The 26,511-nt window shown below is 40.3% G+C and overlaps 1 protein-coding gene across 1 annotated transcript in view; it reads left to right on the top strand.

Moving 5' to 3' along the window:
- RYK (receptor-like tyrosine kinase) overlaps window positions 1-26,511 on the top strand; it is a 143,864-nt gene that overhangs the window by 72,059 nt on the left and 45,294 nt on the right. The window contains exons 7-9 of the mRNA XM_006840037.1: window positions 12,619-12,719; window positions 18,759-18,884; window positions 21,648-21,734. Coding sequence (XP_006840100.1) covers window positions 12,619-12,719; window positions 18,759-18,884; window positions 21,648-21,734 — 314 coding nt within the window. The remainder of the gene's footprint in view (window positions 1-12,618; window positions 12,720-18,758; window positions 18,885-21,647; window positions 21,735-26,511) is intronic.

Below are 26,511 nucleotides of genomic sequence, written 5' to 3'. Positions count from 1 at the left end.
GGGCGGGGGGGGTCTTTTACAGATTTAATTATACCAAATCTTGATTGTGGATTCCAAGGAAAAAGGAAAAAACACTAACAGATGGAATTCCTAGATAATCTCTAGATAGCTTGTAGCCGTGAATCTCACCCATGTTTTGCTTTCTTAACATCTGGTTAATCAGGACGGTTAGGATGTTTTCCATCAGGATTTTGAAGTACAGTAGCAATGACTGAAGAGGATGTAAACACAGGGAAATTGGAGCGAGGACCCTGAGTATTAGCAGCATATCTTTTATGATGATATTGTTCATGCAGGAGTCAGGAGGCTAGACAGACTTGGGTTGGAATCACTAGCGCTGATCATTGCAGGATGTTGGGACAAGTTACTTAACCTCTCACATTTTCCATCTGTAAATTGGGCGTATTACTTGTTTCAGAGTTGTTGTTTTCTTTAAAGATTTACTGAAGCAACCCTAATGGTTGAAATACCGTATGTGTGCACTTAAAAAAATAGTAGTAGTTTTTGGTTTTGCATTTTGTGTTATTTAGGAAATTACAGTGGGTATGAATGAGTTCCAGCACGTTGGGTTATAGATAAAAGAATTCAACCATAAGAATTAAGGTTGCTCATTATCTATCTTCATTTTCAGATGAGGAAGTTGAGGCTTAGAGATTCTGACTAACCTGCTAAGGTCAGACGGCTAAGAGGGGCATCTGGGGTGCAAACCCATGCTCTTAGCCTTTTTGTTTAACTGCCTCTCGACAGATTTCCTAGTGGAAATTATTGCTGAATGTTATGAAACTCTTCTGTCATAAGGGGTTGCTGTGAGTTGGAATTAATTTATCAGACCAGTAGCAGCAACCCGGTTTGGTGCTTTGGTATGTTTTCGAGTTCTAGTATGTTTTTTGTAATTTTAAAACCCAAGGGAACTTTAGAGATTTCTAGTCTAACCAGGTCTTTATCTAGCTGATAGGAGGATACCGAGCCCTAGAGAGGCTGCCAGCTTATACAGCCAGTCAGTGCATGTAGTAACCCAGTTCCTGATCCTTAGAGACGTGGGCAGTGACTATAGCATGGGACTTTGTCTGTTAAGGCTTAGAGACAGAGTGATGGCCAAACATGGTGTGGGCTATGGATTCCTCCATGCTAATATTCAGAACTTCTCTGTTTTCTTTAATCTGTAGGAAAACATTACATGCAAAATTCTATATTGGTACCATCTTCTATTTTGTTTTAAACTTAAATTTAATAGCATACCACCATGTTTATTTTTTGGCGGTCATATTTTTGGACAACCTGGTCATCTAGTACATAGTCATGATTTACTTAATTATGATCTTAATGTCTTTATTAATCTGGCTTTCAAGCCTACTGCATTAAAACAAAAAAAGCTAAACTAGAAGGAATGTGTTTAGAGATAGGCACACTGTCTGCAACCAAAGATCTATCTGTACTGGAATGCTAATATGTATTACTGACAAGAAAAGGTTCCTGTATCGTATGAGCATGGAGATTGCTGGATTCGACAAGTTTTGTTACTCTAGAACCCCTTAGAGCATTTATATTCAGCTAATGTGTACTGTGAACCTCCAAACAGACAATGTAGTCTGTCTTTTCTCAGACTACTTGGACCACCAAAATTCTTTCACATCGAGCAACTACAAGTAATACCCTGTGGTCAGTGATGATATGGACTATTGATTTGTGATTGTAATATTACTTATTTCAGGCAGTGTTTCAAATGAATACAAGCCTATTAGAGAACATGTGCTTAGAGTATGCTTTAAGGATTTTCACTGAAAAGAAACTAGAATTTCTAAAACATCTTTTATTTCCTTTTGAATTTAGAATTTGAAGAAGTGAAAACTTCAGCTTTGGACAAAAACACTAGCAGAACTATTTGTAAGTGTTGCTGTATTATCTTACTTCATTATTAGGGGTGAAATGTGAATGATTGCATTTGAACCAGTCATAGAAAGCTTAGAAGCTCTTGTTTCTAGTTTACCAAATTATAAAGGATACCAGGCTATTTCTTTCACTGATATTTTATAGATTGCTTTATAGGTTAAATCAAAGTATCATGCCACAGATATTTGAGTGCTTACTGTGCATGCACCAGGCACTATTCTAGATGATGAGGATACAGCAGTGAACATAAAGTCTTAAGGAGCAGTGGCAGGAGCTTCTGTGCATACTGTTGGTATAAGGTGCCCTCAAGTCAGTTCTGACTCCTAGGAATCGTATTGGGTTTCCGAGGCTGTAAATCTTTACGGGAGTGGAAAGCTTCATTTTTTCCTGGAAAGCAACTTGTGGGTTTGAACTGCCGACCTTGTGCATAACAACTGCCCTGTGCATATGTAATGGGGAGAAGTACTGTGGTGAAAAATAAAGTCAATGAAGGCATAGAAAGTAATGGAATCAGGAGAGGCTGTTTTAGACAGGTAATCGGCTCTTTGAGAAGTTGACACACTGGAGGGAGAACTACATGAATTAGGATGGGGTGAAGGGAAGGAGGAGCCTGGTGAAGATCCCGGAGAGAAATGATCTTGGCAGAGGAAGCAGATAATGTGACCCTGTGGGTTAGACATCGGGCTGCTAGCCACAGGTTGGCAGTTCAAATCCATAACTGTCTGCTCCCATAATGATTTACAGTCTCATATGTGCTGTACAGGGTCACTACAAGTTGGACTTGACTTGGTGGTAGTGGATTTGTGGGGGTTTTTGCATGTATTTATTGAGGATTTGTCACACTCCCCTCCACACATGTATACATGATGATGAGCAGCCTGTGGCTGTCTTTTTCATGTCTGAATCCCCAGCATCAAGACTAGGACCTTGTACAGAGCATGAGCCAACAGATAGTTATTGAATGATGAATACTCAGTAGATTTATGATGTGAGCACTCATCATCAAAGGCTCTTGGGATCTCCAGTCATACCAGTTCTGCTTCTTACTGTATGCCTCCTGCCCTTCTCACTCATACCTGGTATATCTTTGTCTCTGTGTCTGTTTCTGTGTGTGTATGAGTCTCACTGAATTATTTACTGTTTTGCTGAGTCTTTTTCTTTGCCTCTCTTTTCTGAGTAATATAAGGCTGAATATTATTTCATTTAATGGTTAGTCTTGTTTTCCTATTCTTATTTTTAAAAACAGGTAAATAAAAAATAATTTTGACTATTTTTAAAAGAGGAAAGAAGAAGATTAAGAGTTTACTTATTTTGAATTTGTGATTCTTCTGTTGTGAGTTTGTGGTCCTTGCCAATGAAAGGATTTCTGGTCCCCCTAACCCAGGCATGGCTTGGGAATTTACGAGGAACCTGTAGAACTTCTGTTTCTATTTACGTGTGGTAACTAGTAGACATGTGGCTAATTTTAAATTTAAAGTAACTAAAATAAAGTCAGATTAAAACTGCAGGCCCTCATTTATAGTAGCTTCATTTTAAGCCACAAGTACTTAGTGGCTACTATATTGAACAGTCTTGGAACAATCTGGACATCTGCCCTTGCTTTTGGTGGACATGGAGTAATCCAGGGGGATGGATGTTACTGTCCCTTCCTGTCTAGCCCTCTGACCACACACTGGTAGAGGTGGCAGCTAGCAGGGAGCTGAGTGCCAAGTGCTCAGGAGCACTCCCTGTCCCTCCACCCTTCACAACCCATCTATCTGCCTCTTAGGTTCATGGTCACCTCGTTCCTCCTCTCCCACAATGCAGTAGTCATCAGGAGTAGGGCCTGCCTTCCTACCTGTCAGGGAACTCTGAGGAAGAGAAGTCTTGGAGGACCCTACCCACACCCTGCCTATCCACACCAGGGCAGAGTGGGGGAGGATGCTTGTTTTCTCTCTGCAGTGCCATGCCTTCATCTTGGTCCTAGCTTTGATAACATGAACCTGCTTGATGGCACTGGAGATAAACAGGAAAGAAAAGATAGATTTCATCATTATGAGATATACTGTCATTTCAATCTGAAAAATTTGTGTGGAAAGTCCATATATCATTGTAACTCCATCAGGATTTTAGACTGGTTAAAATGGCACTTTGTATTTTGTATGTATAAAAAATGTTTTACTTTGAAGCTTTTTGCCTGTTTTCAAATAAAAACTGATAACAAAAAATTTGTATGTACTCAGTCTCTTGACAAAGAACTGGCAAATGGTACTAATTTTTTTTTCCTCCAAGAAAATTATACTTGTGTATTCGGTCATAAAAAATTTACATTTGTCTAAAAAGCTTACTGCGCTTTTCGTTTTTATTTCAGATGATCCTGTACATGCAGCGCCAACCACTTCTACACGTGTGTTTTACATCAGTGTAGGGGTTTGCTGTGCAGTAATATTTCTTGTAGCAATAATATTAGCTGTTTTGCACCTTCATAGTATGAAAAGGATTGAACTGGATGACAGGTATCGTACATATTTTGGGAAAGGAAAAAAAAATACAAGCAGTTATTTGCATGTACGTGGGAATCCACACTGGTGCATGCTGGTGAGGGGGACGGAGGGAGAATGAGCAGGCCAAAGAAGACTCAGATTCTCTAATTTGTGCGTCTCTGATAATTGTGTTTTCTAAAAAATTGCGAAGTCAGAAACGACAGTTTACCAGTTGTTGGTGAGAGGTGGAGATAAAAGCATTTTTCCCATCTCCTTTGACATGACTCTATTCTAGACTCCCGCTACCTTTTTAAAAAGCCCCTATCTCCCTCCAGGGTCTTTCCTCCACTTTATTTTCCATCCATCTCTCCAGCCACCCAGCCAGCCAGCAAACATTTACTGAATAGCTGATCTGGGTTAAATGAATGGATCTCAACCTAGTTGCACATGATTATCATGGTGGAAGCTTATTTTTCTTTACTCTTCCTAGATGATTTTGATGTATACCAGTTTAAGATAAACTGGGTTAGATATTATGCTGAGTAACAGGAATGAAGAAAAAGGGGACTAGGAATTTAAGAGGAAGATCCCCAGCGAGATGGATTGGCCAAGTGGCAGCATCAATGAATTCAAGTGTGGCAACAGTAGTGAGGTTGTCCCAGACTCGGGCAGTGTTTCATTCTGCTGTGCATCAGGTCGCTACTGACTCGGCACCTAACAACAACAGGAATTTAAAATTAATGATATATTTATGACTTCAAAGATTTAATCTTTGGCATTCACTCATGGGTTATATGAAGAAAAAACGTGGCATCAGAATTAGAGGAAGACTCATTAACAACCTGCTATATGCAGATGATACAACCTTGCTTGCTGAAAGTGGAGAGGACTTAAAACATTTACTGATGAAGATCAAAGAGCACAGCCTTCATTATGGATTGCATCTCAATGTAAAGAAAACAAAAGCCCTCACCACTGGACCAATAAACAACATTCTTATCAACGGAGAATAGATTGAAGTTGTCAAGGACTTCATTCTTCTTGATTAACTATCAACACTCATGGAAGCAGCAATCAAGAAATCAAATGATGTATTGCATTAAGCAAATCTGCTGCACAAGACCTTTTTAAAGTGTTGAAGAGCAAAGATGTCAGTTTGAGGACTAAGGTGCACCTGACCCAAGCCGTGGTCTTTTCAGTAACCTCATATGCATGTGAAAGCTGGTCAGTGAATAAGGAAGACCGTAGGAGAATTGATGCCTTTGAGTTATGGTGTTGGAGGAGAATATTGAAAGTGCCATGGGCTGCCAAAATAACCAACAGATCTATGTTGGAAGAAGTGTAGTCAGAGTGCCCTTGGAGGCCATAATGGCCAAACTTCGTCTCTCATACTTCAGGCATGTTGTTATGAGGGACCAATCACTGGAGAAGGATATCATGTTTGGTAAGGTGGAGGGTCAGAGAAAAAGAGAAAGACCCCCAGCGAGATGAATTGACAAAGTGACAGCATCAGTGGGCTGAAGCGTGGCAACAGTTGTGAGGTTGGCCCAGGACTGGGCAGTGTTTCATTCTGTTGTGCATAGGGTCGCTATGAGTCGGTACCAATTTGATAGCACCTAACAACAACAACAACAACAATTAGTTCGTAATTATTAAAGTGTGCACATTTGATGACTATGATATGCATAATACAGCATGAGAACACACAAAGTACTTGTCTAGGTGAGTCAGAGACAAGGAGGAGAAAGATACTATAGCCCGGGTATGGTGAAAGGTAAAAATGAAGTGACTGACAGATTTATTTTCCTAACATGCAATTCTCATTTTCTTCATCAATGATTTCTGAATACAGTCCCAGCTTCATAGCTTGGCTTTGAAAAAGCCCTTCTTTATGTAGTGATCTATCTTCCATACTGTTGGAATCTTTCTTTCTTCCTTTCTTACCTTATCTTCCAGTCAAATGATGACTTGTTCCTTATATTTCCCACACGTGGCCCTTCAGGACTTTTGTTCATTTTCTCCTTTGTCCACTGGGCTAGTCTCAGTTTCCATCGTCTACTCTTCCATGTCTAGCTCTATTGCCATCTACTTCATGAATTCCTTTGTAAGCCCACAGTCATCATTTACCCATTCTCTCTGGGTCCCTTTTTTGGAGAGTATGTGTATTTTTTTTTTTTTCCTGCACTAAAAATTTTTCTGTATATGTATCCCTCCTATTAGAATGAAAATGTTTTCAGATTGTTGGAAAGTGCTGTCCAGTCCACTGTGACTCATAGCAACTGCATAGGTTTTGAGGAGCAGCTGGTGGGCTTCTACTGCCAACCACAAAGTGGTATTTAGATCACTTTTGAACCAGGGAGTGGTAGCATAGGTCCATTTTATCTTCGCTGTGAGTCAGAATGGGCTCAACTGCAGTTGGGTTGTTGTGATACAGTAGTCTGTTGTTGTTGTTATGTGCCGTCGAGTCGGTTCCGACCCATAGCGACCCTATACAGGGTTTCCGAGGGTGTAAATCTTTACGGGAGTAGAAAGCCTCATCTTTCTCCCGCGGAGCAGCTGGTAGTTTCGAACCGCTGACCTTATGGTTCGCAGCCCGATTCGTAACCACTACGCTACCAGAGATACAGTAGTCTAGGTTTCTTTTTATTAGACATCAGTGCTGGGTCACTGATGGCCCCTTTGTTTCCCTGATGACATAAAGTCTTGACTTCCAAGGAGGTTTGCTGTGACCTTGTTGTTGCTAAGTACCATCAAGTTGGTTCATAGTGACCCTGTCTGTATAGTATTTCTGAGGCTGCAAATCTTTGTTGAAAAAGAAAACCTCCTCTTTCTCCCATAGAGCACTGGTGACTCGAACTTCCGACTTTGCAGCCCTGCACTTATCCTACAGGGTTACTCTACTCTCTTACTCTTTGTAGAGACTGTTAACTATCTGTTAAATGGGAGAGATATTGACATAGATGTACCCATAGCCCCTTTGACTGTGTGCTCACTTTTGACGTTTTCTCGGTGTAGTAAAAGAGTGCCATCTACTGTTCAGTTAGAGATAAGCACACTGAATAGTAATTTATGGTCCATGTGGTTTTTCATTAAACTTCTAGTGTTTATTGATTGTGGATAATATGTAAGTAGCTTTTTCACATATGTCATACAATTTGACAAAAACTCCTGGGGGGTAGATTTGCTTAATCCTTTTTTTGGGTAACTCAACTGAAGTCCTTTTTCTCCCTCTTTGAAGAGGGGAATTTTTCATGATTGAGTCCTAGACTTCTACTTTGCTTTGTAGTCTGATCCTTGAGTGTTGGTCAGAACTACAGAGCAGCTGCCCAGTGGTTCTTTGTTTTGAGGTTTTAGATATGTCATAATGGTCACAATAAAAAGTTAGGAATAATAATTTGTAAATCTCTGTTGAGATGACACTGCTAAATGCTTTGCATGTGTATATATATTTGTATATGTGTGTAAATATATATATATATATAGGTTGTTGTTGTTATGTGCCATCAAGTCGGTTCTGACCCATAGCGACCCTGAACAGGGTTTCCAAGGCTGTAAATTTTTATGGGAGCAGAAAGCCTCATCTTTCTCCCGCAGCTGGTAGTTACGAACTGCTGACCTTACGGTTCACAGCCCAATTCGTAACCACTACGCTACCAGAGCTCCACATATATATAGATTTTTTTTCTGTGTAATCCTTTTAGAAACCACAGCAGATGGTACAGTAACACCTGCAAAAGCTGGAAAAACTGAGTAAGTCAGAGGTCTGTCAGAGAAGGGGAACAGAAATAATTTCCACTAATAGAAAGGTGCTGAGATGGCACCTGACAAGGACAGAAAACTTGAGAGACCCAGAAAGACAAGGCAGTCCTGTCGAGTTCCAGCTCTCCCAGGTTTCACTGTATTATCCTCATTCTCACTATAAGGAATTTGAGACTCCAGAAAGATTAGTTTGCCCTAGGAGTCCTGGTGTGGCGCTGTAGGATTAGCAGTCCACCAATAATTCAATGAGTCAGAACCAGCTCCACAGCCTTTAACAGATCACATAGCCAGTAAATAGTGCTGGTAGTTTTGATTTCCAAGTTTAATCTCCCCATTTCTTCTCTGCTGTCCCATGCCAACTACATGGATCGACTTCTGTAGATAGTTTCCTGAATAACTTCCAGCCTTAAATGATTTTTTAGAATGCTTACTAATGACCCGTGATGAATCCTTGTTATGTTCTCTGTGACCTGAAATGTATCTTCAGACAATATTGTTAAGGAAATTTCTATCTTAATAATTAATGACAGTTCAGAAGTGCTTCAGTTACCATATTGTTGTTAAGTGCTGTTGAGTCAGTTCTAGCCCATAGTGACCCTGTATAGGGTTTCTGAGGCGCAGCTGGTGAGCTTGAACTGCCGACCTTGCAGTTCAGACCGACTTTGCAGTCCATTGCATTAACCCACAGCACCACACCAGGACTCCAGTTATCATAACAGATTGTATTGTGAGGGATGAAGGACTGCATAGGGATCTACAGTGCTCATTGCCAGGGATGATATATAGGTACAGTTTTCAAATGTATATGTAGGGTCTTGAAATTGGTAACATTCAAATTCATATGTAAATGTACAGTCTGCATAGCCTGGTGGCTTTGTATGATAACTACTAGACTGTGAATCACAAAGCCAGCAGTTTGAGCCCACCAGTCACTCCATGGGAGAAAGATGAAGGTTTCTGCTCCCACAAAGATGTACAGCCTCAGATATCCTATACAGGGTCACTATGAGTCATAACTGACTTGATGAAATTTAACAACAACATCTGCACAGCAGCCTTGGTCATTATACATTTTACTCAATAATTTTAAAAATATACAACTATCACGTGGGAAATAAACACAAACATCAAACCCACTGCCATCAAGTTGATTCTTACAGTCATGTGAGTGTTGGTGGCATCCTCTGATTAAGCTGTATTGATCAGGTAGCTAAGGAAGGCACAGAACACCTGACTTGTCATCTGGCTTAATTCTTGTTCTTTTTTTAAATTCTTTATTGTGAATTATGTAATAGTTTACATGGGAAAACATTAGCTTTACATTCATCCTATTGTATATCATTTCATTGCCATGGTTACAATCCCCTCCATGTATCATCAACCAACAAGAGGGTAGACCCTGCAAGCCTGCCACCCCAGCACACAGCCCCTCTCCCTCTCTGGGTCTAGAGTCCACAGCCGCTCCATCTCTCCACATCATCGTCTTGTCTCCTTTCTGCCTCCATCTCTGGCGTCCCTGCTTCTTTGGGTAGGGTCCCGCTCTCTGCTCTCCTTCCTTGATGGTCCCAGGGACCTCCACTCCTAGATTGCAAAATCAATCACTCCCCTCCTTTTCCAACCCTTACAGTCAGTCCTGATAACAATTATTCACTATTGTACCACAAGAGACCCATGCCCATTTCCTTTCATCAGCCCCTCCCAGAGAGATTGGATACTACTGAGTGGAGAGTCTACCTTCTTCTGTGCCCTCTGGATCTAGGTTCCCTCTTGAACGCTTGTAAGACACTTACTTCTTGCCTTTGTAGCCCCCCCCCCCCCCCCTTATTTTGGGTAGCCAATGTCCAAGTTACCCATCCCTGTCTACTCTGTGTATGGAGGGGGTGGGAATGATCCTTGCTGTAAAGATGTATTCCCTTTTGAGCTACTGCATCCATAGGTGTAGGTCACAAGTGTACCACATTGTATCAGATTACTCTTTTTTTCCTCTTCTTTCTTCTCTGATTATCCAGTCATTGAAGCCAGGTCAAGTGGGTGTTACCTGTAAGTGTGGGTGTTCTTGTGTATATGCCCTCTCTTCTTATCAGCTGGATGCTTCACTCTCCACTCTAGTCCTCTGTGGCTATGTCACTGACTTGGCCATCCAGGTCTACACCCAGATTCACAGGAGTTTGTTGAACATTATAGGGCTTAGCTCACAGCTTCATTGATGTTTTTCCCTCACTTCTACTTATCGGTGATGAACGTGGTCACCAACCAGAGTGTGTATTCCTATTGAGTCTTAGTCCTGGAAGGGGGTTTGCCCTGAGGGGACCCAACCACTTGCCTTGATGTTACCTGGGCGAGCAGTTTGCTTGTTTTTGTAGTAATCAGGCAGACTGCCTATATTGTTTTGCAGTTTTCCTGTTGGTCTTTCTTTCAAGAAGTATCTTCTGTTCTTCTAGCTGCTCCAGGCTGGTCTGCCCATCCTTTGAATTCGAAGTTTCCCACCTCTGAAGATTTCTGGATTCTTTTCAGGATTCCACTTACAGTCTTATGTAATGCAGAGGCTCCTCAGGAAGCCTCCTTCACTGGGCACATTGTAGCCCCGTTTTAGGTATTCCAGTTAGTTATAGGCAAAAGATGACTTAGAAATTTTCTATGGTGACATTTCTGGCTATTCCTTTCTCTCCCCCTCAAGTGTGTACTTTGTAATGGTATGCTAGGGAAACCAAGATTCAAAAGACAGCGAAGCATGTTAACATTATTTCCCCCCGTTTCCTTATCACAACCACGTCCCAGTCCCTGTTTCCCAGAGTCTGTTGTTCCAAGGTTGTGCATTCATCATTATTTACTTCTGTCCCACTTAGCCTATGCCTAATTGTTTTCCCATCCTCCTTGTTCTTTCATTCCTTTCCCCCTTCTTGTGTATTGCTCCACTCCCTAGCAACCAAACTATCCTGTGTCTATTCTCTACACTGTGCTTCACCTTCCCCTCACTCCCCTCATCCTATCCCCCACATTCTGTTAACCAGCAATGAAATCCCCCCTGCCCCTTTAGTATGGGTTCTTCTTCTTAGTCTTTTACAGTAGTGGTCCTATGCAGCATTTCTCCTTCTGTGACTAACTAATTTCACTCAACATGATGTCCTCAATGTTCATCCATGTTTTGTAGTAGCTTGCAGCTTCTTTGTTATTCTTCAAGGTAGCATAATATTCCATTGTGTGTATGTGCCACAGTATGTTTATCCATTCTTCTACTGATGGGCACTTAGGCTGCCTCCATCTTTTTGCTATTGTAAATAGTGCTGCTATGAACATTGGTGTGCATATATCTACTTGTGGTATGTGTTGTATTTCTTGTGGGTAAATACCAAGTAGAGGAATTGCTGGATCATAAGGTATTTCTATTTCCAACCTACTGAGGAAGCGCCATATTGCTTTCCAGAGAGGTTGGACCATTTTACAATCCCACCAGCAACACAGGAGCGTCTCAGTCTCTCTACATCCATGCCACCATTTATTGTCCTCTACTATTTTGATCTCTGCTATTATTATCTGGCTTTAGTCTTCTGGCTTTACTCTTGATGATGAATTTCTGTGCTTCACTTCTCCGTTGCTGCAAAATTACAATGGCTGGATGGAGTGTTCCCGAGCATGCCTGAATAAGAAAGAAGGGTTGCTGTCAGTGGAGAAACAAAAGTACATGTTTGGGAGGCAATCGTGTGTGGTGACCTTGGACACAGGATTAACAGTGACTTGAACATGCCATCTTCTGGGTCTCCTATATTATTCAGAGATTTCTGAAAAGTTCCATAAATTCTAAAAAGGGTGGGATGGGGAAGCAAAAGAAGCAGAGTGTAAGTGATTGAGCAGACTTGAACATGGACCAATAACCTTCCCCAAGCTTTGTGCATGTGGGCACATTTGATTTAGTTTGATTGTTGTTAAGTGCTGTTGAGTCGGTTCCGACCTATAGCGGCCCTATATAGAGTTTCTGAGGAGTAGCTGGTGAGCTTGAACCTCTGACCTCACAGTTCAAATGGTTCTGCAGCCTGGCGCATTAACCCACAGCACCACACATAGGCCCCCATTTTCCAGTCCCTTTGATTTTGGACAGTTGTTAAAAGAAGTCTGTCCTATTCCTTGTCCTATTCCTTTTCCAAAAAAGTAATCTAATTGAAGTGGCTTGGCTGTGTAAAGTTTGGGTTTGCTGTCTGTGGTATCTGAGTTCTAGTGCCTTCATTTCTGAATGAACCTGCTCAGTGATACTGGAGATTAGCAGAAGAAGAAAAGGAAAAGATAGAGCTCCACATTATAAGATATACTATAATTTCAGTATGAAACATTTGTGTGAGAAGTCCATGTATTATTGTAACTCCCATCAAGATCTTCGGCTGATTAAAATGACTTTGTATTTGATATATAGAAAAATATTTTTTCATTGAAAAATTAAAATATTTTTTAATAAAAATATTTTTTCATTGAAAAGTTAATTGATAAATATTTTTCTCTTAAAAATTGTTTGCAGCATTAGTGCCAGCAGTAGTTCTCAAGGCCTGTCTCAGCCATCAACCCAGACGACTCAGTATCTGAGAGCCGACACGCCGAACAACGCAACTCCCATCACCAGTAAGAGTTAATTGAATTCTAAAGCTGTTTTGCTGAAGCTGTGTGCGGTCAGCCAAGCTCTTGTCTCTCAGTGGTCCTGCACGAGTGGTGTATTCAAGGCACATGTGTACCATACTATATATACATTCTAACATGTGTAAGCATAGGTTCATTCTCTAGCTTTGTTTTCTAGAGCATGGAATGGAGCATCATAAAATTGGGAAATTAAAAAGTAGTTTGAATTACCACAACTAGATCTTTACTTGGGAAGATGTCTATAGATTCATTTTTTTTTTTAAAGGGTTAGGGAATCACTGCTACAGAAATTCATAAGTAAGGTTTTCAAGTATTTATATGGAATAAGCCACTGAGCTGTATAAAAACAGAGACTTTGGATTTTAATGAGATTTTCCATAATCTTGTGGGCTATACAATAGGACTTTATATTGTTTTGTAATGATGGTAAGAAGCTAGGTATTATTGGAGAGTTGAGTACATAGTTCCCTTATTTCAACAGGATTGTGATTAAAGTTTTCCCACACATCTAGATATTTGTGAGAACAATCATTCTTAGGGCATAATGTAGACATACTGAGGAATAAGTTACTTTAGAAATACCCTTATTTTCCAACATCATCATCAAGGTAAAACAGTTAGCCAGAGATTAACTTAGGTTTTCTTAGGCAGGTAACTCTTATCTTCTCTGAGCTGGCGTTTACTCTTACTAAACCAAGATTAAGTATAATCTGTCCTCTGTGTAATGCCATGGAGTCCTGGCATGGTGTGGTAGAATAAGCACTCGACCATAAGGTCGGTTTGAACCTCAGGGTTGGCAGTTCAAACTCACCAGCTGCTCCTCGGAAACCCTATACAGGGTCACTATGGGTCAGAACCGACTTGACAGCATTTAACATCAAACAATGTAATGCTGTATTTTGAAGAAATGTTGATTCCATACCTGGAGCAGGAAATGTACAAGGTAAACCTATGTCGCTTAACCAGAAATCTAGGAAGCTGTCCAAGCCTAAGAGTTCCCACGGGCCAAAGATGAAATAATCTGAACATCAAAAAGTATTAACAGTTGCAATGGATTGAAGCTTATAAAATGTCTAAAAATTCTCAAGTTTATCATGATACCTTTTTTATAAAAAATGATTTTTATCAGAGGTGACTAAGGCATTGAAAATATCTTAAAATAGTAACTACATTTCCAATAACAAGATAGTCCTAGTTGATGAGGCAAGATATTTCTTTCTTTCTTTCTCTCCTTTCTTCCCCCCCTTCTTTCTCTCTTCCTTCTCTTTATCCCACTTCCCTTGCTTATTGTGGTAAAAATATATATTATAACACAATGATTGCCAACTCAGTGTTTTGTATATATGTATAGTTAAGTGATGCTGATTACATTAACATGTTATGCAACCATCCCAGTATTTGTTGCCAGATTTTCCATGGCCATTAATGGATACTTGTTGTTGTTAAGTACCCTCAAGTCGGTTCCAACCTATAGCAACCCTCTAGAGGGTTTCCAGGGAGTGACTGGTGAGCTTGAACCACCAACCTTGCAGTTCAAACCAACTGTGCAGTCTAGTGCATTAACCCATAGCACCACACTGCTTTCTAAATTAAGACTCCCTTTCCTCTTCCCTCCTGCTCCTGTAAGCACTAAATTGGCCTATTTTAGATATTTCATGTAAGTGGAATTATATAATATTTCTCTAGAGAATATTTCCTTACAGTAGAAGCCCAGTCAATAAAAGTGGGCAGTGACAGGATGTTATAAATTTATATTTGTAACCCATGAGAAAAAGCTATCAATGATGGTTGTTGTAAAGTGCCATCGAATTGCTTCTGAGTCACAGCAACCCTGTATAAGATTTCCAAGGAGGGGTTGGTGGGTTTGAACCATCAACCTTATGGTTAGCAGCCCAGTACTTACCCTACAGTGCCATCCAGGACTCCAATAATTAAAGCCCTAAAAATAAAGGACAGTAGGGACATTTACAATGAAGGAATCAAATTCTTATTACCTGAATCAACTGATGAAACATAACGTTACTAAAAGCAGTACAAGTAGATATTTTGTACCCTGGGTCTGATGGGCCAGCCATGTGCCCTCTACCTTCCCCTAAAAGTTATCCTAAATCAGTCAAGGCTGACTTGCAGTTTACAGAAAATTTAGCACGTAGAGTAACATGTTAAATGATACTCAAAGAAGCTGATACTACTAGACTTTCTGCAGGAATACTGACTCAATTTCCTCATCCAGACAGAGACAGAAAGGAAAGGAAAGGTGGGAACAATTTGAAAGAAAGTTAGACAGCATAATAGTAACATATCACCACCATGAACAAAAGAAAAATAGAAAAGTATGTTTCTATTATCAGGAAAGTGATGGTTGATACAAAAGTATTCAGAAAAGGCACAATGTTGCTTTTAATGTTTAGATGTCAAGCTTTACTTATGTCAAGTCTATTCTTGATTCTGAATATGGCCTTAAGGAAGTAGGTAAATCAGTGAATATATTTGCTAAAATCCAAATAACCTTTTTAAGAGGTCAGTGGAATTGCATCTACACCTATTCCTCACTGACCAATCATTATTATAATCTGACATTTCACACTTCCAATAACTGATGGTTTCGGCTTCACTAGGGGCCATGCTTGGCCCTGGTATGCCCTCCATGAACCACTCTGAATGATAAACCAGAGGCCCTGGCAGTCACCAGGCCACCAAAGGGATGGCGACCAATCGACTGTGGGGTGCCTTCGCCCATTCATCCTTTGCATCTCAGTTCATTCACAGAGGGCAAGAGGCAGCAGTGGGACAATGTGAGGTCATGAGTGGGCAGGAGGACGCTGGGTGAGGGCCTGAAAGTACTAGGGAGGTAGATGGAGGGAGACAGGAGGCAGACCACAGGGAAAAGAAAGTGGGCCATATGGAGCTGCAGGGCTCAGGTGGATGGATAGAGGATGAGCAAGGTCCCTGTCTAGGGCTGGTGTCAAGAGGGGATGGCATCACTTCTATCCCCCCCCCCCCATGGGCTCCACAGTGGTGAGGAAGGGGGACCTGTTACACGACGTGCATCCCAAGACATAGCAGAGCACCCCACAGCCAGTGAGCAGTACTCAGTGTTATAGATAGGGCCTGGGCCCTGTCTCTCACACAGTGCCAATTTTGGATAATGACTTGGTTGTTGGAACCTAACCATGTTGATAAATGAGTAGTGGTGGTAGTAGTGGTGTACCCTGGAGTTGGTTCTGACTCATGGCGACCCTGTATTGGGTTTTTATAGGAGCAGAGAACCTCATCTTCTACTGCAGAGAATCTGGGAGTTTTGAACTGCTGACCTTGCTGTTAGCAGCCCAACTAGTAACCTACTACATTACCAGGGCTCCTTAAGTGAGGAATCCTGGTCGTTGTGATGTGCCGTGGTGTCGATTCCAGCTCATAATGACCCGGCACAGGGTCTCCGAGGCTGTAAATCTGTATGAGAGCAGAAAGCCTCAACTTTCTCCCGCAGAACAGCTAGTAGTTTCGAATTGCTGGCTTTAAGGTTCATAACTTGATTCGTAACCACAACACTACCAGAACTCCTTTAAGTGAGGGGTGGGTATATTTATTTACTTAAAAGAATTTTTTGGTTATTATCAATAAGAAATTGTTTCAGTTGTGAGCATTACCTGAAGGATATAATTCATTTATTATATATGCTACGAACTTAGTACAAATGCATTTATTTATATTTTTTGTTACCATTAGGTTAATTTACAGTTGTTGTAAAGTTGAGTTGCTGAAAATTGACCACTGAAACATTTTGACTTGTGTTAATTACTTATGACCCAACATGGACAACAAAAATTGACACATAAATGAAGTAGAAAAAAATGTGTCTCTTAGGTACCTTTTGACACCATAGGGGAAAAATAACTGAATAATAGGAATAAGTATTTTTTTATTATTATTATTCCAGACTAAAGCATTTCCCTTCTTAATGGGTCTTTGGTACATTCTCTACGTATGAAGTGTCTTAAGGCATAATTATTATATTTTTGTCACACAGACTATGCCACACTCACCACCTGCGAATCTCCCAGAGCAGCTCTCTGGAAGCACACATGCATTTTGAAGTCCTGAATCTGGACTGGCAGTTTACAAATCATAGGGCATCTGAGACTGTGATTTTGCAGAGTACTGGGCCCACAGTGATGAGTCTTTTCATGCCTCCAGGAGAGGACAGTCTTTTAATCAGTGGCTTTTGTTACCTATTTGGTTGCTTCCCAAGAGCCTTATGCTGGCTGATGTGCAGACATGGTATGAGCCATGGTATAGAGAACCCCTTACTTGACTGACTCCCTTTTCTTTTGCTTCGTCAAAGTGGGCTAGAGGTGAGGCAGCCCTGGTGCTAAAAAGAGTGACATAAGAAACTAGTTTGAATGAATTAAAAAAAAAATTCCCATTTTTCTCATTTATTTTGGGAAAATGGTAGGTGTATCTGGAAGTTAGCAAAGCATGGCATCAATCCATTGATAACACCATTTTTTAGTGTTTCAAGCCATCTCTTTACATGACCTTTGAACTGTATATATTTATACCCCACTGTATTCCAGAAAGGATTTAAGGTACCAGTATCCTGCAAAAATAACTAATCTGACAGACAAGACAAATGTAAACTAAGTAAGAAAACTGAAGGAAAAAGGAAATAGAATGAGGAAGTGAACTCAAGCTAGCAGGATGGATGTTTTATACTTGCATCATACTTTTGGTAAAGCAGTGTTAGATATATAGAGGCTTTATTAGATATAGATTTGTTTTAATGAAAAACTTTATAAGTGGGAATGTATATATTCTTCCTGTTGCATCATAGCAGGAGGCATGAACCCTGGTTTTTCTACTGTGATGATGTTGCAATTATCATTGGGTTCAAGTTCCACTGATGCTAGAGGAAGGGTGGAAAATCCTCTTGGACCTAGTGTTCTATGAAAAGCAGAGGTCAGCTACCACTGGTGAGGGTTGGCATCGAAAACTCCTTTCCCATGCAAGAATGCAAGATCTCTACATATAGAAGGCAGAGTTTGATAGCTGTGGAGTAGAGGAGGGAGACTAGAATACTGAAAAAGACCTGTCCCTGAGATTCAGGTGCATGGGGCTGCCTAAGACTGAGACTGGTTCAAGATAACTGAGAAAGCCCTGACCTCACCATGAGCTTCTCACCAAGTAACAAGCAGCAGGCTACCCTGTGGGGAGAGGCAAGAGTATGGAGACAGACCCCCTTTGGGGTGTAAAAGTACAGGGACTTCTGAATGTTGACGGTGGATTGCAAAAATAGAGAAAAATTCTTCTTCACTAAGACTCCACAAGGTAGCAGCAGTCTACAGCTGAAGGAATTAGAAGTCCAGTGTGCTTGATAGAGCTAGCAGCAGCAAAACCCAGGCTCAGCTCGGCTACTGATTAGAATAACTCAACCCCCTGATTCTGATGACCTGACAGAACACTGTTTACCCTACTCTATACTGTTCTTCTAACCAGAGTGTTCAACAGTAACAAGTTAAAAAAAAGCAAGGGGAGGATAAAATAAAAGCAAACAGTTTTTGCTACATATTGTGTTAAACACCTCTTCATTTGAAAAATTTTATTGTTAAGAGATGATATTAGGAAATCTTTTAGAAGAAAAACTGTCCATAGAGGGATTACATTAAATCCCGTGAGCTAAAACTTCCTTCAGTTGGCTGGAAGGCAGTTGAACTGCTGGGTATAACTATTTTTAGGATTTCTCATTTTAATCCCTCATTTTAACATTTTGAGGTAGAATAGTGGGAGGCTGGGAAGTGTTTCCATAAACTACTGGTATAGGCTTTGATTTGAACCACTGATCTTGAAGTTAGCAGTCCAGTGTTTCTCAGACACCAGGACGCCTTAGTCATATTAGTACCGTTTTCTTTGATTCCCTTATCCGTTTGTTCCTGTGACTTAGCCACAGGTGGCTCTAAGGAACTGGTTGACCCTGATGCCATGATAAGGGTATTTATATTGCTTGGTTTGGCTTTGTTGGCTCCTCAGGTTATCCTACCTTGCGGATCGAGAAGAACGACTTGAGAAGTGTCACTCTTTTGGAGGCCAAAGCCAAGGTGAAGGACATAGCAATATCCAGGGAGAGGATAACCCTGAAAGATGTTCTCCAAGAAGGTATTTATTAAAACCTGTTTTTCAGGGAAGTCCTAATGATGTTACCACCATAAATTTGTTTTTTGCAAATAATTTTTATGCATTTCATTTCATATAGTGTCTGTTCTAAGATAAGGATAGAAGATAAGATCCTACCTTGTGGAATGCCCTTCCCAATTTATTTCCTTTACATAATTGATTTTTTTTTCTTTTCTTTATATCTTTAATTTGCCTTATTAGAGCTCTGGTGTACTTCTTAATTTTTCGGTCTCTAAAAGAACATAGCATTGGATTTATTAGCTTTACAGTACATTTTATGGTTTAGTTTTTAGTGAAAGTTTTATCATTTCCTAGCAAGTTTCTTAGAAATATTCTAAGACGTTTTCTCTCTGACATTGTGGGGGTTTTAAAAGAAGTATTGCAAATTCTAATCCCTGTCCTACGGTTTTATTATGTTTGAGACCTTGGAGAAATCACCCAGTGTCTTGTCATCTTCAAGGTCCAATTCTCTTGTGTAAATCTGGAGTCTAATGTCTGCTTTTTGACTAGTTTAAAAGATCAAATGAAATACTGTATATTAAGTGTGCTTGCACATTGTAGGTGCTCAGTAAATATCAGTACCCTTTCTTCTTCTGGTCCCTGCTTCCTTTTTTGAGGGTAATTGACTTGGGAGAAGCTGAAAGAAAGCAGATGGAAATTAGTAAAATATTTTGAATACTGTAAGTTGTTAAATAGAGAATTACTTTTTTTTGCTCCTGCCATACTGGGATGTTTTGAATGCAGTGAGTCATTTCATACTCACCTGTTGGTTAGATTACTTGTAGGCTAATCACAGCTAAATGAGGGACTTGAAATGGCCCCAGTTACAAATGGTAATTAATGGAAGCATTTTTTTCATCCGTTTTTTAATACAGAAATGGCACTTATTGTGGTTGCCTGTTTTCTAAAATATAACTAATTTTCACATCTTTTTCCAATCTGAAAAACAGTAAATGAACCATGTACATCTCCCAAAGAATCAAAAGGAGCCGTAAATTAATGAAGAATATGCTCTGTTGGCAATGTCTTTTGGTCTCTAAATGGAATAGAAAAAGTATTCTGTTCTGGTGGTATGATTTGAAGAAGAGAGAAACTCCAAATTAAGTAGTTTTCTTTGATATTTTCACGCCCAGAATAGTTTAGTGTAAAATTCTGCTGATTTCAGAAAAGGCCAATTAACATTTAACAAGAAAAAAGAAAGTGGTCAAGTTCGTTGGCGATATGATAAATGCAAATCAAAACAGCACTTACAAGCATTTTTTTTCACACCAGATTGTCAGGATATATATAGGGGTTTCAAAAAAGTCATGGAAAAATTCCATAATATTTTCATTCCATTTGAAATGAAGTTTTGAAGTCTCCCTGTATGCTTCTGACTAGTGTGTTTGAAGATATTTGCTGATCTCTAAGTGCAGTGCTTTGCTAGCGTAGTGGTTACAAATTGGGCTGCGAACTGTCAGGTCAGCAGTTCGAAACTACCACCTGTTCCACAGAAGAAAAATGAGGCTTTCTGCTCCTGTAAAGATTTATAGCCTCAGAAGCCCTGTGCAGGGTCACTATGAGTTGGAACAGTATCCATGGCACATAACCACTACCACACCACCAAGCATAGTGCCTTAAAGAGTGTTCACATTTTTTTCCTGCCTCACACTTCCAAGGTACTGTATTTCCCTGGGCCACAGTGGAACCTGAACAACTCCATATTTAAAAGTGAAAGCCATTAGAGCCAGCCTCTTCCATATGTGTGGTATCTGCAGCAAAGCAATTTTGCAAGCATATCTTTTAAATTGTGAAGGAAAGTAAAAAGTTTCCATTGAGAAAAAGATAATAAAATGAGATTTATTTTTCAGTGATCATCTGTGTTAACCCAACTGCTGTTAAGTCGATTCCACCTCATAGCGCCCCAATAGGGCAGAGTAGAATGGCTCTTTCAGCTTTATGAGACTGTAAGTCTTTTACAAGAGCACACCGCCTCATCTTTCTTTAGAGGATCAGCTGGTGAGTTAACACTGCTGACCTGGCATTTCACAGCCCAGTGCTTAACCCACTGTGCCACCAGTGCTCATTAGGGAGTGTTTATATACCTTATAAATTGAAACCAGTAAGGATTTTCATAGTTCACTTTTAACTACTCCTCACCACCCCCCAAAAGGTTATAGCTTCTCTTCCTAATAAACAGGTTTTAGATACATATTGTACCAATATGTACCTAAAACTGATCTGAGAAGTGGAGCAGCTTGCCCAAACCACTATAAGTAGTGAGTGGTAGAGCCCATATTGAAACCCAAGACTGCCTGAATCTAGGACTTGTGCCTCATGACCTTTTCCTGAAGCAGCTACCCTTGGAAGCTTTGCAACAAACAGCAGGGAGAAAAGTTCATTTTTCTCCTTTCAGCATTGCTCTGGGCAGCTAAGTCTAGAAACTCAGATGCCTCCCGTCACCGGACTCCTACACTCCTGGCTCTATCCAGATTACTTAGGCTAGCACAGAAAGAATTCTCATATACTTAGTTTAGATATGGTATTTCTAGAAGCTAGTCAAGATGTTTCACAGCAACAAAAACTTGTAGTCATCATTAAAAACTTTGTAGCAATTATTAAAAATTGGGGCTTTTTTACTCTGGGACTAGAGTACATAATGTTGTACATCACATATGCCCTTGTTGTGTGTTGTTTTTAAAAAAAATATTTTGTACCAGAAAGTTTTATACTTAAAATATAATGATCTTGTTAAATTTTTTCTAGGTACCTTTGGACGTATTTTACATGGGATTTTAATAGATGAGAAAGATCCAAATAAGGAAAAACAAGCATTCGTGAAAACCGTTAAAGGTAAGATTTTTTCCCCTTTGCTTATCTCCATGATGCTTTCTTGCCTTAGGTGGCCCAGGCCATCACGATCCTCAGTATGCACCAGCCTTTTGTTGTTGTTAAGTGCTGTCAAGGTAGTTCCTACTCACAGCGGCCCTATATAGGTTCCAAGGAGTGGCTGGTGGATTTGAACTGCCAACCTTGTGCTTCAGACTGACCTTGTGGTCCTGTACATTATCCTGCAGTGCTACACCAGGACTCCAGCCTTTACCCAGACCGTGCTAATTTAGAGTAATTCTGTAGGAAAATAGAAGTCTGGTAAATTAAGACATTAGACATTTTCTGTGTATCATGCAGGCTTCTAGTTAAGCTTTAAACTGACTTCTTTGTTGTTATATCTAATTTTGTGTTTTTCCTAGGTTAAAATTATTTAATATAATTTTTTTTTCCTCTTTAAAGAGACATTGTTACTAGTTCCCTCCATCCCAGTAAGAATCCTGTAAAAAAGATTCAAAACATCAGACTCAAAAAATCATGTATGGATATCACTGCGTTCAACCCACCATTTTTTTGTTTTTGCTTTTTGCTTTTATATATGAGAGGGCTTCAGAAAGATCATGGAAACATTCCATTATCTTTCAATATCATTTTTCCACAAACTTTTTGAGCTTCCTCATATAACACTGCAGAAATAGGCTTGTATGTGTGTATAAACAGCTATGTCTTTGTGTGTATATGTTTGCATTTACTACACATTTATATTTCTGGATATATACATTTGCAGGTGTATCCATATTTGAAACTGCTGGACCATTTAAAATATTGCTAGATATTGCCATATTTTCTCTAACTTACATTCTCACATGCTTTCTTTTTGTCCCGTCTTTTGAATTATGATGCCTAATTTTCCTTTATTGATTTATATGCTTTATAGATTCCCTGTACAACTACGCTCCTTATCATTGTGTGCCACTGAGCTGGTTTCGACTGACAGCGACCCTGCTTAGGGTTTCTGAGGCCGTAAATCTTTACAGGAACAGAAAGCCATATCTTTCTCTCTCTGAGCGACTGGTAGATTAAACCACTACACATTAAAATATGCTACAATGTCTCTCTATATGGCTTATTCTCTAGTACTGGTCAATTAGGAAGACTTTTAGAAATATTAGAATTATATTTAGTTCACTCATTGTGAGAGAAGAAAAAGTGCTGCTCAGTAGGTGCTTAATGCCGGACAGATCCGATGTAGGTTGGGATGACAGGAAAATATTAATTTCTGAAGATAGAACTTAGCATCTTGAATGTTGTTATTAACTGCCATTCACATTCCAACTCACAGTGACCCTGTATAAAGTTTCCAAGGCTGCAAATCTTTACGGGAACAGAATTTAACAAAAAAAAGAGTCTTAGAAACCTAATTGCTTTTAATTTAGCAAAAAAAATGCCATGATGGAACACATACACACCCCTTTTCTCATTTCTAGACTGATGGTTTAACTTCTGAATCTTTCTGTATGCAGTTTATTCACTCTCCCCTTTGCCAGCCCCCAGAACACTTTTACAGGTTAATATAAATAAATCAGTTAGGTACTTCTAGGTTTTCTGACCAATTTTGAAGGATTTTTACATGTTGTGGTTGTTGTTAAGTTCCATTGAGTTGGTTCCAACGCCTAGTGACCCTGTGTAGGATTTCTGAGGAGTGACTGGTAGGTTTGAACCGCTGACCTTGCAGTGAGCACCCAGTGCTTATCCTACAGCACCACACCAGGACTCCATTTCCAGTTACTTTTAGTAGCGTAGTGGTTATGAAATGGGCTGCTAACCTCAAGGTCAGCAGTTCGAAACTACCAACTGTGCTGTGGGAGAAAGATGAGGCTTTCTGCTCCTGTAAAGATTTATAGCCTCGGAAACCCTGTAGAGGGTTGCTAGGAGTCAGAATCGACTCCTTGGCATATAACAACTTAGTAAATGTAAAATTTGAACCTGAAATTTAATAAAACAGTGGGCCTGTCTTTTGCCCCCTCCCCCAACTTTTTTTTTTTTTAAAGGAATCATTTTCCCCTGAATTCTGATATTTCTGGGGTTGTAAGTATTCTGTGTACAATTTAGTGCTGGGCTATTATTAATCACTTCTGGATGAATTGCGACTTAACCAAAACAAGTTTTTATAGAGATGTGGTTTGAGTTAGGTTGAAAGGGGAGGAAAAAAGGAAATACTATTGATAAGAAAATACAATGTGGATACTGGGACTGTTTCACAAGATAAGATTTCTCTTTCCGTATACACTTGAACTGGAGTTGTTTCCATGCCTTTCTCTGTGATTATGTTCTCTCTGAGCTGGATGGAAGTGAAAGAATGTACAGTGAGTCCTTAGGTAAGATCTAGTTATGGCTTGCATGTGAGACCTCAGTATTGCTAGAGAGATTATTCCATATGATTATATCTCAGATTTATTCTTTAAATTCTTTTAATGGAAATGATGTAGAACTGACAGAGTTCTTTGATGAATCTATATGCTTTGTTACATGCTAACAGGATTAGAAATACATTTTCTAATGGTTTATTGTAAATTATGTGATAGTTTACATGGGAGAACATTAGCTTTACATTTATCCTATCATATATTGTTTCATTGCCATGGTTACAATCCCCTCCATGCATCATCAGCCAACCAAAGGGTATATACACTACAAGCTTGTCCCCTGGTCATTAGCACACAGCCTCTCTCCCTCTCTGGGTCTAGAGTCCCCAGCCGCTCCATCTCTCCACATCATCTCTGCCTCCATCTCTGGTGTCACTTCTTCTCTGGACAGAGTCCCATTCTCCGCACTTCTCCCTTGATGGTCCCAGGCACCTCTGCTCCTAGACTACAAAGTCAAACACTCCCCTCCTTTTGCTACCTTTACATTGCCAACCCTCACAATGAGTCCTGATAACAATTATTCAATATTCTATCACAAGAGACCTATCCACATTTCCTTTCATCAGCCTCACCCAGACAGACAGTTGTCTGCCCCTGTCTACTCTGTGTATGGAGGGGGCGGAAATGATCTTCACTGTAAAGATTTGTCCCCTCTTTTGAGGGAGCATCCATACGTGTAAGTCAAGTTCATCAAATTATATCAGATTACCCTTTTTCCCTCTTCTTTCTTCTTCTGGTTGAGCTCTGATCGTCCAGTCATTGAAGCCAGGTCAAGTGGGTATTATCTGCAAGTGTGGGTATCCTTCTTATCAGCTGGATGCTTCACTCTAGTCCTCTGTGGCTGTGTCACTGATTCTGGGCCCAAGAGTCCCCAGGTCTTGCCACACTGCTGGACAACCAGGTCTCTACCCGGGTTCACAGGAGTCTATTGAACATTGTAGGGCTTAGCTCGCAGCTTTATTGCTGTTTTCCTTCACTTCCCCTTATCGGTGATGAATGTGGTCACCAACCAGAGCGTGTATTACCACAGAGTCTTAGTCTTGGAAGGGGGCTTGCCCTAAGGGAACCCGACCACTTGCATTGATTCTCCTGGGCGAGCAACTTGCTTTCTTGTAGTAATCAGTTGGTCTGCCAAAATTGTTTTGTATTTTTCCTGCCAGTCTTTCTTTCAAGAAGTATTTTCTGTTCTTCTAGCTGCTCCAGGCTGGTCTGCCCGTCCTTTCAAGTGGAAATTTCCCACCTCAGAAGATTCTGGATGTGGTTCAGGATTCCACCTATGGTATTATGCAATGCAGGGTCTCTGCAGGTAGCCTCCTTCACTGGGCATATTGTAGCCCCATTTTAGGTATTCCAATCAGTTATAGGCAGAAGATGAACTTACAAGCTTTCTATGGTGGTATTTCTGGTTATTCCTTTCTCTCCCCTTCAAATGTCTATTTTATAATGCACAGGAAACCAATGTTCAAAAGACAGTCAAGCATCTTAACATTATTCCCCCCTTTTCTGCATTCCAACCATTTCTTGTATCCCAGAGCCCTGTTGTTCCAAGGTTGTGCATACATCATTATTTACCTCTGTCCCACTTAGCCCATGCAAACCTGCCTAGTTGTTTTCCCATCCGCTTTGTTCTTCCATTCCCCTCCCCCTTCTTGTGTATTCACCCCCTCTCTAGCATCCAAACTATCCTGTGCCTATTTCCTACCCTGTGCTCCACCTTCCCCTCCCTCCCCCCACCCCTAGCATCTTGGTAATCAGCAAAGAATGCCCCCCCCTCACCCCCCTTCGTTATTATGGGTTCTTTTTCTTAATCTTTTACAGTAGTGGTCCTGTGCAGTATTTCTCCTTTAGTGACTAATTTCACTCAACATAATATCCTCAAGGTTCGTCCATGTTATGCAGTGGCTTGCAGCTTCCTTGTTATTCAAGATAGCATAATATTCCATAATTCTTCAGTTGATGGTCACTTAAGCTGTCTCCATCTTTTTACTATTGTAAAATTGAACACTGGTGTGTTTATATCTACTCGTGTTATGGTTCATTTCTTGTGGGTAAAATATCAAGTAGATGAATTGCTGGATCATAAGGTATTTCTATTTCCAACCTTCTGAGGAAGTGCCATATTGCTTTCCAGAGAGTTGGACCATTTTGCAATCCCGCCAGCAATGCAGGAGTGTTCCAGTCTCTCCACATCCACGCCAGCATTTATTGTCCTCTACCTGGTAGCGTAGTGGTTACGAATCGGGCTGCGAACCTTAAGGTCAGCGGTTCGAAACTACCAGACGTTCCGCGGGAGAAAGATGAGGCTTTCTACTCCCGTAAGGATTTACACCCTCGGAAACCCTGTACAGGGTCGCTATGGGTCGGAACCGACTCGA

Source organism: Chrysochloris asiatica, unplaced genomic scaffold (genome assembly GCF_000296735.1).
Source record: "Chrysochloris asiatica unplaced genomic scaffold, ChrAsi1.0 scaffold00028, whole genome shotgun sequence".
In the NCBI taxonomy this organism is placed as follows: Eukaryota; Metazoa; Chordata; class Mammalia; order Afrosoricida; family Chrysochloridae; genus Chrysochloris; species Chrysochloris asiatica.
This window is presented reverse-complemented; position numbering and strand designations above follow the sequence as displayed.